A 20,111-nucleotide genomic window follows, 5' to 3' on the forward strand; every position below is an offset into this window, starting at 1 on the left:
CACCTGGGACAGAGCTCTACTCGGCATCTTTAGAAACTTCTCCAGAATGGACTTGTCTCTGGTTTAAAAACAGGGGCAAAAGAACAGCTGCCAAGGGGCCACGTAGCTTTTCTCGTGGGTATCTTTCATCCTTCTCCTCTTCAAATCACTAGTCCTTCAGTCTGGCCCAAACCTACTCTGACAGAGGAATTTTACTCATTTCACTCAATAGGAAGAGAAAGATATGTTGCTTATACATAAGGAGTTACTGGGTGCCTCTCAAGGACCGGAAGGTAAGTGTGTATACTTCTTTTTCAAATACAAAATGAACATAAAATTCTAAGTAGCAATAAATCAGTAACAAATTATATGCTCAGATAAATGCATAGCCTATAGATGCCATATGGTGTACGAATACATATCACACATACCTTCCTTTAAAGCTTGACAACAGTGTTGACAATATAATTGTATCTCTGAGTATCTCTGCTGTTCCTGTTTACTTTTTTCTTCTTTGCCTCCAACCCCACTCCCATCGCATGGATATGTGAATCCCTGGCCCTTAGCCCCAGAATCAAACCAAACACTCTGCGGATCAGAGTGTGCCTTCGTGAATTATTTTTGCCCTCTGAGTATTCTCTGAGAATTTGTATCCATTCTCTTATCTATCCTAGCTGTTGCTGAAAAAATATGTAATCATTCAGAAAAATAAAAGTATAAATATATTCTTCAGAGACCAAGTAAGAAACACGTTCTTTTTTCTTTGGGGAAGAGGGTGGTTCATCTGAATTTCTTTTATGAAGACCAAGTCTGTATTCTGGCTGTTCAGAGTTCTTGTTGCTTTTTGTATGCTTGTGTGGTCTCGAGCCAGATGACATGTGGATTTAGAAGGGATTTCTATGTGTCAAACAAGACCACTTCGTAGCAACAACAATAAAGCATCTGCAATTAATTCTGGACTGGCTTCTCCAGAACTAATGTGACAACCCAGAATCCCAATCTCTAGTATGTTTGGATGTGCCAGAGACCAAGATGCTTTTCCTCCAATAGACAGTCAAGCAATTGCAAGAGGGCTGTGTATGTAACCCTCTGTCGGATGTCCCCCCACAAACAGGCATGCCCAACACGCACACAGCACACTTCTCTGGCTCTGTCCCGGGGCCCCTTCAGGTGTCCAGAAAGACTGTAAGATAACCAAGCCCAGAACTGGTGCTGTTGATACAGAAAGAAGGACCCATCAGTAGCATATTTCTTTAATCATTGTTATTTACAATTTATCATCTGACAGACGTACAGAGAATAAATAAAGAAAAGAAAATATACAATGGGTATCTTGTTTCTTTTTCTAATACAGAGAACTTTTACGTATTCTATTTTGGGATGACTATGATAGTTTCAAGCAGAGATCAATCGGTTTGCTCTACCCCTTGATAAGACACATTGTCCTCCAAAAGCCTACAAAACAAGGCCCAGAGATTCCTTCCTCACAGGAAGAGTGAGCCATGCTGGTTCAGAAACTCAGTCCTCAGAAAAAGATAGCAGACAACAGGGTAGAAGAACAGGATATCATGAGTAGTAAAGGACATAAAATGAATAGGCTGGGTTACAAACTCTTGGGTGTGTTTGCAGGAATCCTACCCAATTCCAACCATTTCTAAGCCTCTTTTCAAGAAAACAGGTGATTGCCTCATTGCATTGTGCTTTCCCTTGAGTCTCTTTGCAAATTCCTCCCTCATATGCTTTTGGAGATGTGGGTTAAGCTGGCTTGGGACTCTGATCCTTCCCCTTTAAGGGTTCTTGACAGGTGTTTGCTCAAGAAACCAGAAAGCTTGTTTCAAAATGGGCTGTGTTTGGGGCCAGAGTCCCTCCCTGCTCTTGATGGGGTGCCTTGAGAGAACTGCCTTGCTGCTGCCTAAGGACTCCAAAGAATGATACAGATCTAACAACTCCAAAGAATGATACAGATCTCCATAGATCTATTTCATCCTCAGAAAATACACGAATGAAGTATGTACTGCACCAGGTACGAGCCTGGCAACTTTTCTCTCCTTCTTCATTGAAAAATAAACTCTCTGCATTATAGCAAAGCAGTTCTCCCTAAATTCACCCCAGTTATGTTGGGTGACAAGTTTCAGTTTCTTTTATTTATTCCAAAAACAACACTCCATGAATATTTGTTGAGTGCTCACTACGTGCTTGGAACTTGACAGGACATGCAGAAAGCAGTGTGAACCCAGTAACCGTCCTGTGACCCACAAATAGGGCAGGTGAAAGATACCATCACAAAACTCACAGCTGTTTCAAGTCCCTACCCTCAGGTCATTTCTGTGTTTACATTTAATTTGGTCCAATATAGCTGTTATTCCACTTAAGAACTGATATTCAGGCAAATGAAACGTCTCTACCATTCTGACCTTTGTGTCTCATCACACACTAAAGGACTCTATGCCATTGTATCTATTCCTTCCACAAGCCGGCCCTGATGCCATTAACTAAGTGCCACCCAGCTCTTGACCAAAATACTGGTTTTAACCCTAAGTCCCCTGCCTGACACCATTACAAACCCTACTCACTTATAGGAACCGCAGAGAACCATCTGATTCTCTTGTCAGCAAGATCCATGCAGATCTCATTGCCCCTGTGTTTCCAAATCCTTCTAAGTTGTTCCTGGATTGTTCCAGTTGCTAAATAGCCAAACTAGTCAGAAAATGTGGAAGCAGTCTAGGCAGGATATTGCTTGGTGATAAAGTTACAGACAATTTGTTATATTCTCTTTAGAATTTTGTAGAATCGTATCCAGATAGTGTTTTTCCTGATGCATCCAAGCAAGGCCAGGTTCCAAATCAGAAAGGGATGAAGTGTCCAGAAACTAAATAAATACATGTTAAAAAAAAAAAAAAAAAAAAAGAACAGTGAAATCTGCATAAGGTCTGTAGTCTGGCTAATAGCATTACAAATGTGAACCTTCTGGGTTTGAAAATAGACAATGGTTATGGAAGATGTTATCAATGGGGGAAAGCCTGGTGTTAGGATAAAACTACTCTATTTTCCCAACTTCTTGTGAGTCTTAAAAGTATTTCAAAATAACAAATTAAAAAAAGGAAGATATGGCAAGTAAATAATTACCCACCACTTGTCTGCCACCAAGCAATACAGCTAATTGTGTCAGGGAACTCAAAATGCCAGCAATCCGATCACCGTTAACCATTCTGGTCTCTTTCCATGTTGATTCAGCATTCCAAGACACTTACCAAGTGGAAAAGACATTCGTCTGTTTCTATAAAAATGTTAAATTTCAATTCAGAAGGATTTCCCAGCATAGATCAGGATCTGCAACTTCCAGAAATATTTAGAGACCTACCATATGCTCAGCCAGAAGTCAGAGGTCTTGCTGAAGAGAACAAGATGGCAGGTATATAAATTCAAGCTCGGATCAAAGATTAATAGCCATATGTTGGAGTAATCTAAGCCCTAACTGTAAGTTTCTTCATTTTTTTTTTTCGGTTTTGGGCAAAACAGATGCTGTTCCATTTTAGAATATTTCCTTGGAACATCTTCCTCTCTCCCTCTTGCCGACACACCCCTTCTTCTGTTCCCCATTACTCAAAACACATGGCTTAGCCCCACATCATGGCTTTCTTGTGGGAAGTCTGGATGGGACTAGAAAAACACATGGTTCCAACGTGGCACGTACCTCTTTGCACAGATATCAAACAAGACTTAGTCTTGCCTAACTTCAGCCTGGGACCCCCTCCAAACCTAGAAGACCCTTCCCTGATGGTTGCTTACGTGTTTCTGTTAGGACTTGCTCTTCCTGAAGACTCTGAAAAGCTCCCTTCCTTTCCATACGCGGCACCTGCCTTTTCATTTCTTAATAAATACTTCCATAATCTCTATCATCCAGAATTCCTTTCTCTATTGTAGTTACCCTTTATCTTCAAGACACTTGCTTTTCTGCCCTCCCTCGGACCTCTCTTCAGAGATGCGCGCTCCTGCTTCAGCGCAGACTCCTGCCTGTGCCACCTGCTCCTCCCTGCCCTGCCCTGCCCTGCCCTGTGTCCCGTACCCTCCCTTACCTCTTTTTGTGTTGCCTCCTCTCTGGTCACCCTCCCCCCGCCTCCCCCACTCAGCCACGTGCACTTTCACTGCTTCATTTTTGACGCCACGTCCATACAATGCTCATTGTTACACTGTCTCTTGCACTTGCAAGTGACCTTTCCACAGCACAAAAACCACATTCTCTACCCAGTGCCCCTTCCCACTCCAGATCTCGCCTAATCACATCTGTGTCCAGACGGCACATCAAGATGTGGACCTAGTGGTCAGCCCATTCACCGCAAAAGTATAAATTTAAATCCGCCATTCCACAAACACAATCTGGACATAAACTATTTCACGTGTGTCATGAAGAGGACAACTCACTACACAGTAGCAGGGCCCCGAGGTTGGCTGTCCCTTTTTCTGTGTCCCTTTCTAAAGCTTCCCAGCTACATTCTTCTCGTCGAGGTTGGAGCTACTTCTAAATTCAAGGTACTAATCCTTCACCGTGTCCTCTGTTGGGTCTCTTGGGTCTGTGCAGCGAGGCTCTGTGGGTCTGACCAGGCTAGACGCAAGACCTGTGTCTGTGACAGAGGAGGCTCAAAGCCGGAAAATGTGCGCCCTCTTCCCAGGAGAGGGTCACTGTACGGGACAACACTTCCTTGCCAGCCACTTGAAACAGATCACTCTGTGACTCAAGGCCAGGAAAATCCAGACACACTAAGTTGATTTTCAATATGATTTTTTTTTTTTTTAAACGGGATGATGGAATGCGGTGAGTTGAGGCAGAAAGGGAAAAAGAAAGAAGCAGAGAGATGAGGCAAAGATGGGGAAATGGTGTTGTCTTCTCTTGCCACACATGACATCGTGGGCACCGTGTTCATGGAGCCCTCCCAGAAGCAGGAGGATGGAGAATAGGCTGCCAGTCCTGATTTCAAGGCCCTTTGATTCTACTGCAGTGAGATGATTATGTTTATGTGTCTCTGGGACAGGGGCAGGGGGTGCCCAGATGAAACACTACTTCTGGATGGGTCGGTGAGGGTGTTCCCAGACGATGTTAGCATTTGAATGGGTGCACTGAGTGAAACACATTGCCCTCTCCCGCGCGTGCCAGTGCGTGCGTGTGTGCATGCGTGCATGTGTGTGTGTGTTGCGGGGGGCTCATCAAATCTTCTGAGAGCAGGGGGAAGTAGATGAAAAAAGATGGAGGAAGGGGGAATTCATGCTCTCTGCCTGACCGCTGAGCTAGAACATCTCCTGCCCTCTGTTTCTCAAAACCTTTCCCGGGTCTCCAGCTTGCAGGAGGCAGATGGTGAGACCCTGAAGCCCCATAACCATGTGGGCCAGTCCCTTATAATAAATTCTGTATATCTAGGTATAGATATCCTATTGGTTCTGTTTCTTTAGAGAGCTCTCTAATACATGAAGTTGTCCTGGTCAGAACAGAGGGGATAAGGAGATGTCTGGCCCCGCACATATGAACTGAGACTGGGTCTGTGGAAACACCTGATGACACTTCAGAGCACTGTACCCGTGGCAGCCATGACCGTTACTGCTATAGTAAGTTCCCTGCACGACTCCTTCCGCTGACCACGATTTTCAGAGCAGGAGAGGACCAGATAAGGGAATCCGTATCAACTGTCCATCCAGTTATCCAACCACCCCTGCACATTTCAGGATGGGAGAGGCTTTAAGACCCTCTAATCCAATGTCCTCATTTTACAGCGAGGGAAATGGGCATCCAGAAAGGTGAAGTGACTTATCCAAGGTGACACACTTGGCCTGGGGCAGAGTAGGACCAATTTCCAAACTAACGCTCTCCTGACTCCCAAACCTACAATCTCCACAGAATTAGTCCTGGGAGAGGCTGAAGCCCAGAGTCAAAGGACAGCGATAGGGTATATGCCAGGGTCACAAGAGCATCTGCAGATTTGGGAAGTTCACTTCTGCGGTAGCCTGGAGCGCTGCTGAAGGCTGACCAAGGGAGAATAGTCAAGTCCCTGAGCAACTGTGCACAAGGGGGACCAGGTGAGGGCTCCAGCAGCAGACCCAAGGAAGGACAACTCAAGACTACTTCTTCTGAGCTGGGGAAGTTTATTCTGTAAGTTTTTCTGATTTCTCCTCAGCAGGAGCGGAGAGGCCTCCTTTCTGGCTTCCCATTAAAATCTGAGCCGTTGTGGAGCACAGAGCTCCCAATCTGTTCTGAGGGAACTCATTCGACAACGTATCAGTCTCCACGAGTTCTGAACCCAGACTTTCACGATTCTCTTCTCCTGTCCACACCAACCCCGAGTGTGTACGAAGCAGGAACAGGGAATGACTTCTCTATTGTGCTCACCCCGTGTCTCTCTAAAATCAAGGACTCTTAGGGAGACAAAGACATTAAATACCATCTCATATGACCTTGTGTTTGAAAGCCTACATCTGAAGCTCTTCAGGGACAAAGGACTCTCCCATCCCCGTCCCCCGCCCTCTGGAGGTGGCCCGACTGCCCTGTGTGTTCTGAGGACTAGGCTTTCTCGAATAAGGAGTGGAAGTCCATCTGCTTGTAACTTTCCCTCCTCGGCCCTCTTTGGTCAACATTCTGCAAACACGCAGATCTACTCCCTACAATACGTGGCCTTCAGAGAGGGGTCCTCTAGGGGATACATCTGCCAAAAGAGCTGGAAGACTTACAGAAGATGAACCTAAGGGCCCGTGATTCAGACATCAAAACACCAGGCTTTATGGATTCAAAACCAGGGTTTCAGCGAAACACACACCTGGAAACATCTGAACGAGAAGAGGACCTTCTGCAGAAATCACAGGTGAATAGTATACCTATTGCCTGTCCCCCACAGACCTCTTTTCCCATGTCCATTCTCTGTTCAAGAATCCTTCCGTGCATGAGGTACTTTTTTGGCAAGTGACAATTCCCCTTCATACAGCCTTGGACGGACATTCTCTCTTATGCACATCCTTTGTATTGTCTTCGCAAATAGACCACATAGACCTTACCCTTGACCCCTGTCCATGAGTAAACAAAACACCCACTCCGAGAAGCAGGGGTTTTTCAAGCACATATCATCTGCTTTGACAGGGAGAGAAACGCAGAGGGTAGACATGTCCAGAGGGCCAAATTAGGAAACCAAGAAATCCATGACCAGTTGCTGAATACCAACCATTCCATCCGATTCTCCACTCTTACCGAGTGTTTTCCCTAAGCCTCATCATGTTTCCTAAGACATTAGTATTCTTCAAGTTTTTCATTCTGAAAATACGTTTTAAAAGGTGACATGGGAAAAACACTGTAGCATCTGCACATTTATAAACATAGCATATTTAACCTTTATAAATTATCTAAATTGTCTAGCCCGCTATCCAACACTTTGGTATATTAAGTAAGATTTCTTTACTAGATTTTATCTGCCCTAGGCTTTTTTTTTCTTTTTTTAGTTTTTTAATGTAAAAAAAAAAAAAGAGTAAATATGGGTCAGGGGTAGAGAGTGAGGGAGTGGAGTGAAGGGAGCCCAGGGACAGAGAGAGAGAAGCCAACAAGCCTCCATCTCCCGAGCCCATTCAATGTCCAGATGGAGTGGCTTAGGCGTGGGTGAGCGAGTGGCAGGTCTCGCGAGAAGGACCCGGGCCATCGGGATGTGGCCAGGCAGTGAGCGCATCATTCGTCCCCTTGCTGAAGGAGCAGAAGGTGGATTTCCTGGAACGACGGACGGTGCTTGGTATCTCTTCTCCAGCAGCTGAGCATCAGCTTGTACACAGAGTCTGGGCACACGGCAGGCTGCGGGAGGTACGTCTTGGAAAACAAAAGTCCACAAAACCCCAGAGTGTTAAGAAGGGCAAAAAGGAAGTGTAGCTGCACGGTGGTGTTATCTGCCTCCCCCAGTGCTTGAGCTTGATCACTGAAACAGGTGTGATGTCTGTCTTTCCCACTCCCAGCTGGGTCCCTGTCCCCTTCCCTTGTGCCTCATTGTCTGGACCAGGATCTCCTGATGGACCACTCTGAGGTCCCGACCATCATGCCAAAGATGAACCTGAAGCAGAATGAGGACTCAGGCTGGAAAGCATGTGGTTAGACTATGAAACCCTCTGCTTATGACCCACGCGTGTGGAGGTTGATCTTGGCCGAGCCAGTCATGGTGGGGTGGGGGTGGCAAGTGTGTTGGTTGTCTCAGCTCCTCCCCTGGAAGAGGACCCCGGCCAGACACAGACACTGCAGTGTATCCAGGTCCTGGGATGTACCTGTGTCGCTCCTACTGTCATGTTCTCTGTGACCCCCTCCCCCAGACCGGACCGTGGAGAGGAGTCTGCTGACCACAGAGCCCACCTCGCAGCTGATAGGATTGAGAAATGACTGTCCCTGTCAAACGTTCAAAATGTCAAACGTTCAAAATGTGAATCCTGAAATGTTAGTAATAAAACTTAAAAAGTAATTAAATGTTGTAAAAGGTAATCAAGTATAAATTTGATAAATTATGTTTCATAATTAATGTATTCAGTTTAATAAATTTTTATTGACAATTTAAACTTACACCTATAGGTGAGAAGTTTACTCAGCATATAATGGTAATACTTGATTTTGATGGAGGCCTCAATCAAATACTTAACTTTGCTATTCGACCGTTTGGTGGTCGGTGAAAATATATTTGGTTCACTACTAGTGTTTAGTGAAGATAAAACAGTGGGCCCTTTTAAGCTGAGTATTCAAAACTAAATAAGAAACATAAAATACTGGAGATTGTTAGAAATTAAAACAAAACTAGGTCAACCTGGGGTCATGACAGGTTTGTCCAGCGAAAAAACCATCTTATCCCTCAGTCCACTCACTTATCTCTGCACACAGGAGTAAATTTGCCCTTTGTCATGGTAAGAAAGCAATTATTTTTATAACTAACAAAGATCATTTGGATCCCCTCTTCCCAAAATCTCTAGAGTGTCAAGATAAAATGAAATTCCAGGATCTCTTCCTCTTATTTCCAACCTGCATATTGTCTTACCGCTTGTCACTCCCTTATCTGTTGCTTGCTTTGATGTATTTAAGCCTTCAGAGAATCAAAATTTTATTTTGCACAAGAGCCTTCTCCCCATCCCTGGCCATTAGATTGAGCTGCCGTGCTTGAGGGTGCTGTGGCCAGGCCACTCTGGGGAGATTCAGTGCTCCAACTGCATCAGCTAGCCTTAGGTCCTGCATCTCACAGGGATCTTACAAACCAAGCCAGCCAAAGAAATCGTAGAGTATCCTGGCCGGGAAATGGTATCCTTGTCAGCGTGCGAATCTAGCTTTTCCCAAGTTCTGAGAAGCCACGGTCCAGGCACCTGATGGTCTCTGGGCATATACGTCTAGAAACGTGGCTAAATATTTAGTCCAAACCGAATTGTTAACGCCTGCCAGTAAATAAATCCCTTATTCACTTTTAAACTTATAGGAGGGAAAACTGCACAGTCTAGATCAAGAAACAGAGCAAACGTGAGAAAGAGAATCTTATTTCCTGCTATCTTGGAGCTGGGAAAGAACCTGGCGTAACTAACCCCTTGTGTTGTCCAATGATCATGGGTTGCTGTGTGGATAAGGTTGAGTGTATGGCTGGTGGGGCAGGGGCAGGGGTAATTCTCAGTCTTTCGCATCATCTGGATCATTAGTGACCAAAGGCTGCCACCCAGGTGACTTACCTTCCAACTTAGGCTAACCTGCTAAGGCAGGGCTTTCTTCCTCTCACCTTCCAGAGCACCCAAACCCATACCTGGCCAACCCCAGCAGTTCTCACCTGCCTCCCTTGGTCCCGGAAGAACTCTCCAGTATTCTCGATGACCTGCTCATCTGACAGCTGGGAATAGGGCTGCTCCTGGCAAAAGGTGAACGTCTCCCACAGAGTCACCCCAAAGGCCCACACGTCGCTCGCTGTTGTGAATTTGCCCTGTTTACACAAGGAAAAGGAGAGGGCACAGGAGTGGCGTGTACGTGACAACAGCAGGTAAGATCCGTAGGACCTGGGTACCCCGTCCACTACCCGGGTCACAGAACACTGAAACTGCCATGATGTATATGGAGAATCTAAAAGGACAAAGTCAAATTGTTTTGACATCAAGCTATGGAGGCCGCTCTCTTGCCCTCCTGGTCTCTTAGGTCTGCTTCTCCTGCAGATGAGACCCCAGAGGTGCAGCCGTAAGCTATCTGACTCTCCCACTGAGTGTCAGAAGCTCAAACTTCAATGCCCATGGGAAAATGCCTGTGGGAATGGCAATAGATGAATGGGAAATCAATCATTTTTATGTTAGAGACAGAGGAACCTAGTTTAAGGGCTGGGAGAGGTCTCTTGAAGAATCCAGGGCTCTGGCTCCCCAGATCAGTAAAAGTCACCATCTTGAAGGGGAGACCCACACGTGACAGCAATGGGAGTCAGGTGCCATCAGCACGTGTAAAATCGTGCACGTTTCCTGTTCCATAAATACAATGCTCAAGTTCATGATGTTACTTATCCTTAGTTTTTCAGATCAGGAAAGTGAGACAAGGGAGGTTTACTAAAATCTCGAGAACAAGGCCATGAGTAACGGAAAAACTAAGATTTGGAACAGGATCCTATGGCTCTCATGTTGATCTGCTTTTCCAACACTATAGAATATCTCTAAAGGGAGCAATGCCCACTGATGACATTAGAAATGGGTGAAGTACTGATTCACATACACAGATGATAAAGATCCTTGTGAGGACTCACGTAAACTGGGATATATCACAGCATCAGGCGTAACAGTGGGAAACTGGAATGCGCTTATGTATCAAATTACAGAGACGTTAATAAATTACTGGGCAGGGCCACCCAATGGGATATGATGCGGCCACTAAAATCATGTGTTTTGAAGAAATTTAATGACATAGGAAATACTAACGATATAGAATTATATGCGCACAGTGCTGTCCCAGTTCTGTAACGTAATTGTTGGTGCCCAGCAGTCCTCCGTATCTGCAGTTCCCCTTTCCATGATTTCGGTCCCCCACATTCAACAGCAATCCAGAAGCAGAGCAGTGTCCTCTTGATGTGCCATCAGAAGGTCAGCAGTAGCTTCACCCCCCATCACGACATCTGCACAATGCACCCACTTTATCTCGTCACGTGGGCATTGAGTCATCTTACAGTGTCACAAGAGGAAGGGTGAGTACACGACAATATTTTGGAGAGAGAAACCATATTTATGTAACTTTGGACATTATGTTATAATTGTTCTATTTTATTACTAGCTACTGTTTTTAATCCCTTGCTGCGCCTGATTTCTATATTAAAACATTAAAATATATATATTACACCTTTATCATAGATATGTATATATGGGGAAAAAAGTCTTCAGTTTCAGGTGTCCACTGGGGGTCCTGGAACATATCCCCCACAAATAAGGGGGAGACTACTGTATATACACACATAAACACACACATATACACATATACACACACATACATGTATGTACATATGCACACATACATAGACATATACACACACACACAAACATATGTATAGAAAACAACCCACAAAGGAAATATGCCAAAATATTAATAATGGTTATCTTACTGAGAGAAAGGGGATAACTATATATATTTTTTCACTTTGTTAATTAATGAATCCCTTAAGAATATGAACAAGAAATACACAGATTAACTATAAATGAACAAAGCTAGATTGCTCTTGGGCTTTTCTCTGCCATGTTAAATGACAAAAGACAAAATTACAGGTACACGTCATTGTAGGAAGTAAATGTTTAAAGTCTAATAATTCCACAAATCAGCTAAGTGGTATAAAACCAACAATAAAGTGTCTCAAATATGCAAGGTCAGAAAAAATACCTCCAAGAGAGACATCTGGAAAAAAATCATGCACTCTTGGTCCAGAATACCAAGAGTTGAATAATAATTATAAAGGAAAGAATGATGAACTTAAAATAAAAAATAAATAGTAATACTGATTAAAATAAACACATAGACATCAGTCTAAATAATTCATTAGAAATATAGTTATGAAGTTAATACAGAAGAAAAATATTTTTTGTGGATAATATTTCTTTAAGTGATAAGGTTTTTTTAATAAATTAATGAAGACCAATTGGTATGTCAAAAAGATATATAGAGAAAAAAATGATACTAAATCCCTTATGATGATAGGTATGTTTTTAATCTTTTCCCCAAATTTTCTATAGTAAGCATGTTACATTTTATCAGCAGAAATAGGCAAGTGTTAAGAAATAGTAATTAAAAAAAGAAATAGTAATTAACTCACCAAAGTGAATCATCTCAAGTCAGAAAGTATCAACGTGTATTCTTTGCTTCCTACTGTCTCACATTTGTCTCTATGTGCCACGTGCACCAGCCTACATGTCAGTTGCTGAGGTAGTGCTTAAAAATGTGAGGAACTCTAGGACACCTGGGTGGCTCAGTCGGTTAGGCGTCTGCCTTTGGCTGAGGTCATGACCTCAGGGTCCTGTGATCAAGCCCCGTGTCCGGCTCCCTGCTCAGCAGGGAGTCTGCATCTCCCTCTCCTTCTTCCCCTCCCCCCAACTCATGCTTCCTCTCTCTAGTTCTGCTCTTTCTCTCAAATAAATTAATAAAATCTTAAAAAAAAAAAGTGATGGACTCACCAGCAAGATACTCTCCCAAGACATCCAGCGGATGGGGAGCACTGCCCGGCCCTGGATTCGGTAGTAATCACCGCTGTACAGGTTTCTGCTCATTCCAAAGTCAGCTATCTTGATGGTATAGTTCTTACCCACTAAGCAGTTTCGTGTGGCCAGATCTCGGTGGACAAAATTAAGGGAGGAAAGGTACTTCATGCCGGAGGCAATCTGTGTAGCCATAAACTTTAGGTTGGCATAACTGAGGAATAAAAAAGAGGAAAGTGGCCTATGGGAAGAGAAAGCCATGAGAGGCATACGTTCTACAGGTGGTACCAATGAACTGGAGTTTTGACCTCAACATCCCTTCTCTGTTCTCAGTGAATCTTTGTGCTTTCCCCCAGAGGACAGTGGTGCCATTATTCCCCACCAGGCCAGAATACTGACAAACTTGAATGTTTGAGGCTCCCTGTCTTCAAAGCCCAGTTTAGTGCCACAAACACAGGGTAGAGCTAGGAGACTTGGCATATTTACCTGACAGTGGGTGCATTGCTGGAGGCAGAACTGGGGGGCTCGTGGCGGGAAAGAAACTGATTGAGATCTCCATTCTCCATGTACTCAGTGATCATGCATAGAGGGTCGTCGGTGATGCAGACGGCTAAGAGGCGGATAATGTTTGGGTCCTTGAGCCGGGACATGATCTTTATCTCCTTAAGAAAATCATTCCTTAAAGGACACAGACATAGGTAAACCCAGAGGTTGCCAGGGTTAGAGAAAAGAGGGGGAAGAAGACACAGCAAAGCCTAGTCCTACCCATTATCCCGAGGCTTGTTTCCCTTTGGATAACCTTTGAGAGGACAGAGAAGTTGGTACCTAGAAACTATCTTATTCTACATACCCTGGAATAGGATGCACCCTTATTCAACTGCAATCTTTTTGAGAACATGAACCATGACCTGCTCACATATGCATCCCTAGAATCCAACAAAAGGACCACCATATAGAAAGTGATTACCATTTGCTGAATCAAATATATGCTGCTAAAAACAAGTCTGCAAAATGAAACTTTTCCCTGGATATGCTATCTTAAGTGCACTGGGGTATTTACCTTTTTAAAAGCCATGGACTCCTCTCTACTAATAGAGCAAATAAATCTTTTATAAAGTGAATAATCATCCTCTGGTTTTATCTGGTGCATCCTTTTTTTTAAGATATTTTAAAAATTTATTTGACAGATAGAGATCACAAGTAGGCAGAGGCAGGCAGAGAGAAAGTAGGAAGTAGGCTCCCTGCTGAGCAGAGAGCCCAATGCGGGGCTCTATCCCAGCACCCTGGGATCAGGACCTGAGCCGAAGGCAGAGGCTTTAGTCCACTGAGCCACCCAGGGGCCCCTTATCTCATGCATCTTTATTTTTCTCATACTGACTGTTCATAGTACAGGACATACCAGCAGTCCATCACAACACACTCTGAGCAGTCTGGTCAAAGCAGAGCTTTTCAAAGCTCACGGTGGCAGTATGGTATCATTTCAAAAACAGTACTCACTTGGCCAAGACTGGAGCCATTTGAGTACCTAGTGACCACTCCCTTCAGTCAAAAAAATGGGCTCTCACCTTCCCAAGAACAATATTTGTAAGTAAGACCACTAGCCCACATTCTTAAAACTATCAGAGCAGATCAGTTAGTAATCTCCTGTGAGTTTTCTAGCAACCCTGAACTGGGAGTCATACTGTATCAATATAAAACCCTTGAAATCAATGCATTCCTGATGTGATATGCCCCCTCTTTCATTCCCCCCTCTACTCAAAATCAGGGATTTCCACAGTTTTGGGAGCCCAGAGTCTAGGTCATCCTTCACAGCTAAATTGCAGTAAGCATAGGTGAAGTGACACCAAACTTCACCAACCAAAATAATGGGCAAAGGCTTTGTTATATCCTATGTTTTCTCTTCTTGCCACTCTCTTCAATTCTGTGTCCACTCTCTAAAGGAGTCAGAGGACGTCATTTTTCATGCATACTAAAGTCTTTAAGATTGAGGTTCTCACAGTTAAAATTCCAGTTCTGTTCTCTCAACTTTCTTTCTTCTTCATTCCACATCCTGTCCTCTGCAAGACAGTGGAAACTACCACCATTCTTGGAATTTCCAATAATTTGGGGAAGAGGGATAGTAAGCTTTCTTTCACTCTGAATATCAGTGAGACAAATCAAGTAAACACAAATGGGGAAATACATAAGTTACCCCAATGTACAAACTTTTCTGAGACAGAGACAACCAGCTTTCAACCAGCATGCTTCTCTGGGTGAGGATTAACTCACCATTACTGGAATGGAAAGGCTGTTAGACAACAGAGTGTGGCTGGAAACTGCAATTTACGTAGTAAAGGATCCAAGAGACTATTAGCCAGTTTGGGGCACTGCTAAAAGACTGTAGGATCCTTTTGCTTTGAGGTCCATGGATACTTTGCCAAGTAGAGGTAGCTTCATTTTGGGGGTTGCTGGGCATTGAGGAAAAGGAGCATAAGAGCAAAAGAGAAAAAAAAAAAAAGGAATAAGAAAGTAAATAGAGACGCAAATAAAGGAGAACAGAGGAGACTTAGCAAGAAAGTTGTGTGTGAACAAGGAAGTCAGCCAGGAGGCGGTAAAGACATTCAGGAGAACGTCTGTGTGTCATGGTCAAAGGAGCACATATTCGGGCTGTTGTGTGTGTTGGGAAGTACAGCTCTGTACAAAGGGAATTTGGAAGTCAACATGTAGCTAATTCAATGGAAAGCGGACATCTGCGTTTGCCAGAGATAGTGAAGACAGATGAGGACTACAGGCCCATCAGAAAATGAGAGCACAAGAGCGAAAGGTGAGGCAGCTCACAGACCTTCCCATCTCAAAAGAAAAAAGTTGCTCACAGGTTTCCAGGACTGTTCCTGATCCTGAAGGTGAAATACATAAAGGAAAATTCAAAATGCGGACCACAGACCTGGCATTCTTGTTGGCATCTGCTCGGAGCATTTTCACGGCCACCAGGACAGGCTGGTTGGCACTGACATCTAGGGCAAAATCTTTGTCTTTGAATTTTTCCATCCCCTCCACTTCACAGAGATGAACCTAGACAAAAGTCATCTAGTCTCAGCATCATCGTTTCTCCTGAAGATGGCTCAGTACTCTTGCTGGGCATTTTCGGGAGATAAACTAACTCTTACAACTCAAGCAAAATCATCAAAAACTGTTAAGATACATATAGCATACCTTTACTTCAAATAGCCGAGACAAACAGGGGGTAAAACCCAGCTAGTATGACATGTTACTACTTTATAAAAGATATATACATTGATTGGAACATTAAATATGTGAACAAATCTACAACATAGCGTTTTATTCCAGTAGAGTCCACTATAAAATGTTGCTCAGCATAAATGCTCCCATTTTGATTCAAGGAAGTTTAGTTAGTGGTTCATATGAAACAGATGGCAATTTCTTCTCTAAGGTAGTCCCTTAGTGTGGCGTTAGGACTACAAGTAACCCCTACGTATGAGTAACAGAATAATGAGCATGTGTTTTCAACCCCGGGAACGGAATGACATCACGAAAAGATGCCATGAACCCTTCCACCAACACCAAACCCATGCAAGGGCAAAGCGTGCCACCCACACTGAAAACCGAGAACACGTTCTTCTATTTCATCTGGAGTTCAGATGGCACCGTTGAAGGGCTCCTGTTGCCACTTAAATCATGGCTTTGGATTCTCAGAAGGTTCACGTGACTGACGTAAGAGTGCAAAGTCACTATGACATGCATCGCTCAGAGGGTGACCGGGAAGAGTGCTCCTCCTTATCTCAATTGGCAATTCATCCCCTCGTGGCTGAGTCTGGGACTCAAGTCAGGGGCGAGGTTGTTTTTGACCACTTTACACGTAACTCCCATGGAAAGGAGGAAAACAAAGTGGCTATCAAGTAGCGGGATGTTCTTGGACAGTTTATCAAAGATGATCACATCTTACTCGTCCCCACCCTCTCTGTAACTTATTGTAAAAAAAAAAAATTGAAAATACTGAGTGTTTTTCATGATATCTGAAGTCTAGTGACTTGCTGGCTTTAAAAACTCCTATACAGAAGTCAGAAGACCCAGGAACCTTTGTGAGTTCTTTCACAAGAGCGAGGTGGACCCAGTCCCAGCCTTCTAGAGGACAAGGCAAGGACAGATGAGGGAAGGAGACATTCTGGTACAAATCCACTTTGGAAGGGGTACTTTCCTGCTCTCCTGGCCATTTTTATTCAACTACTATCTTTGGGATACCAAGAACTAAAGACCCCACGAGGAGATTCAACTTACCTCCCCGAACTGGCCTTCTCCCAGCTTCTCCTTGAATGTCAGGAGTTTCCTGGGGAACTCTTCCACGGCCACATCCTTCCCTGAAAGCAGGTCCATGGTGACAGCAGGCACTGAGTAGGTGTTGCCTCCGGTCACCCCCTGCAGGTTCACGATGTCAGCCTCTGCGTAGTGGGGCGCTCCCTCCGGCCCGCTGGGCTGGGCAGGCTTCACAATGCCACTGCAGCCTGGGAAGACACCTGCAGTGAGTCTGACTCCAAGGGCCATCTTTGGAGATCCTTCCAGGAAGAAAATCTGAGAGGAAGGCTAGGACATGCCCCAAAGACAGCCTATGCTACTCCACGCCATTCTCACTCAGAGAAGGGTTCCCCTAGAGACTCTTTCTTGTGGCCTTCAGAATGTGGAACATCATTTTCTCTCTTCTTCTCAAACTGTGTGATCATTAACCACCTCCTTGACTAATTTGAGGGGATCATGGTGAAACTAGAGGACAGTTCGTGTTACATAAGGGCAGTAGTATTAAAGTTGGAAGACTTCATCTCATGTTTCTTTAAGATACTATCATTGGTTTAACAACCTACTTTAGAGATTAGACAACGTTCTGACGATCTAGTTTAAAGCACACCTTTCCTTACAAAAAATTAAAATATGAGGGGGGAGATGTTTTAAGACTTTAGAAAACAGGTAAATTACTTTAGTCTAGCCTAAAATAAATTAGTTTATTCTTGCTATCTTGCTATCTTCCTACAACTCCCTGAGTTCAGTGTGCTTCTTCAATGTTTGCTTTCCACTGAGCCATGAATACATGTGAGCTTCCTCGCTTCCTTTGGAAAGACCCCTTGAAAAGCTTATGCGCTCCCAGTCTGTCCTGTCTGCTCCTCCAACTGGCTCTCCCCTGAACACAAGTTCTTTTACTGACTTGCATCACTCGTCAGTTGCTGACCTTATGGAAAAGCTGCTCTGAGCCTCAGTGATGACCCCAGAATCCCTTCTGATGTCATTCTGCAGCACGTTAAAAAAAAAAAAAAAAAAGAAAAAGAAAACCACTGGAAGTGAATCAGTTGTCCCTGTTTTACCAAAGCAGTACTTTTCCTGAAGAAAGGCAAGAAATATTTGCTGTTGTAAGAGATCTTGTATTAGTCAAATAAATTTCCACCAAAGAGAAATAAACAAAAATTAGATAAACTCTTGAGGGCCAGAAAATTGGGAATTCTAGGATGTCTTTAGCTTCATTAGTTTCTTTTCTCCAGGTGAAATGCTAGTCCTGAATCTACCACTAATGATGTTTGGTATTGGGTGAGTGGCCTATCTGGGCCTCCTCAGCTTCTTCTTATGGACAATGAGGATACCAGACTAGCTGGACCAGTCTGGCATAGCACTTTAGTGACACCCTTTATTTATTTTCTTTCTCTTCTGACCTGAGAGTCCCTTTAAACACCGACTATGTGATTAAACACCTTAGCACTCAGATTGAGGTAGGAGCAATAGCAGATCAATCTAGAAAGAGAGCGTGGACTTCTCAGGGAAACGTGGACTGCTCGTGACAAAAACCAGATTTGGTTGAGTAGGAGTCAAGTGTCACGCCTTCATAATGCCTGTCAAGACATCTCCCTCATTCTCTGCCACGATGTCATCCTCACCTGACTCTTCTTCCCCTGGAGCAAACTCTGGGAGTTTTCGTATCAACCGCGATGGCTCCTGGTAGTCAGGGCGAAGGGGAAAGATGCGATCATAAGTGGAATTGGACTCCTGCTCACTTGGCGACGAGGAGCGGTTATTGTTGAACATGCTGGACTCGCTGGGCAGGGAGAGGCTGACTGTCATTTCATCATCTAGCATCCTCCGGGAAGCCTGAATGAGAAGGATGGGGAAGGCATATTGGCACAAAGGGGATGGGGTTTCCTCCTCTTCTGAGACCCAGGCCTTCCACTTGGGTGGAATGCCTCTCTATTACTCTTCAACTCGGCAAGTGTCGCGAGTGACAGGGGTGTAGTCTGGCTCCCCAAATGCCTGGGTCATAGAAACTTAGAATAATCCTTCATTGATTGCTTCAAGGCAGAAATTGACGCCCCTAACTTCCATGTTGCCAATATTCATTAACTTTTATTGAAGCAATATAAGCATTATTTACCTGACACTATGAGAACCTATCAGTTACCAATGAAAGATCTTCTCAATCTTGCAGAGTTTTCAACGTTCTATTAAATAATAGGCTTTGGCAGACTTATCCCTTAATTGGTTTGATCTTGTGTAGACACATTAAAATGCTCATTCATTCAACAAATTCACTGTTACATGGTGGATCAATAGTCTGGCACTGCAGGTTAGGGTAATATGCCCTCGATCCAGCATTTTTACTAATCAAAAATAAAATGGCTATAAAAATGGGAAAGGAAATCCCTGGAAATAATGAGGTGAATTATTCCTAATAAAGGAAGAAAAAGAATAAAATAACAAATTGTTCTGGCATCCTATCCAATGTGACATACCTGCTCCTTCCAGAGGAAAATGCCAGAATCTGAATACATGTGACTACTTGGATTTGAACGTGTAAAATATCCCACTCCAACAAACACACTTTGAATGCTCAATGGAGAGACCTAGATATCTACTTTGTTCTCTGGACTGAAAAGTCCTTTGTTGCAGTAATACCCCCAATACTGAGCATGGAACCCAGCACATTGTAGGTACTCAATAAATATGGGTTAACTCTCGCAAAGGAAAAATGTTAAGGACACTACCAAAATGATCCTACAAATATTGATTACTCTAAAGCTATTCTGAGTAATGTTTCTTGAAATATATAGATACGCTTAAGGGTTTTACACACACACACACACACACACACACACACACATCTGTCCCTGGGGAAAAAATCTTGTGCCATTCCAGAGCATCTGGAGTTTTATTACTAGGATATGCAGGGTAGAAAGAATTTCTTGAAGGACCAAGTTAAGTATTTCAAGGCAAAATTGTTGCCCTCCCTTTTATTTGAAGGGTCTCCAATCCAACACTCCTCTTCCAGCCCATGGAAATATTCTAATCAGACTCTGAAGAAAGACCCAGAGAAGTATGGCAAATTCTGGCTCCAATGAAGAGAAAAACAGTCGTAGAATAAATAACACAGATTCCCTCTTCCCAATTAAAATGGAGTCATAACAAGATACTCAGTAAGACACACATCAGCT

At 43.7% G+C, this 20,111-nt stretch overlaps 1 protein-coding gene across 3 annotated transcripts in view; it reads right to left on the reverse strand.

Moving 5' to 3' along the window:
* Positions 1–1,216: 1,216 nt before the first annotated feature.
* Positions 1,217–20,111, reverse strand: part of DDR2 (discoidin domain receptor tyrosine kinase 2) — a 150,084-nt gene continuing 131,189 nt past the window's right edge. For all 3 annotated transcript variants that reach the window (XM_059145257.1, XM_059145258.1, XM_059145260.1), the window contains 7 exons: positions 18,564–18,774; positions 16,927–17,150; positions 15,575–15,702; positions 13,138–13,329; positions 12,631–12,865; positions 9,777–9,926; positions 1,217–7,807 (listed from right to left, as the gene is read on the reverse strand). In XM_059145257.1, coding sequence (XP_059001240.1) covers positions 7,673–7,807; positions 9,777–9,926; positions 12,631–12,865; positions 13,138–13,329; positions 15,575–15,702; positions 16,927–17,150; positions 18,564–18,774 — 1,275 coding nt within the window. In that variant the 3' untranslated portion in view covers positions 1,217–7,672. The remainder of the gene's footprint in view (positions 7,808–9,776; positions 9,927–12,630; positions 12,866–13,137; positions 13,330–15,574; positions 15,703–16,926; positions 17,151–18,563; positions 18,775–20,111) is intronic.

Source organism: Mustela lutreola, chromosome 14, assembly GCF_030435805.1.
Source record: "Mustela lutreola isolate mMusLut2 chromosome 14, mMusLut2.pri, whole genome shotgun sequence".
In the NCBI taxonomy this organism is placed as follows: Eukaryota; Metazoa; Chordata; class Mammalia; order Carnivora; family Mustelidae; genus Mustela; species Mustela lutreola.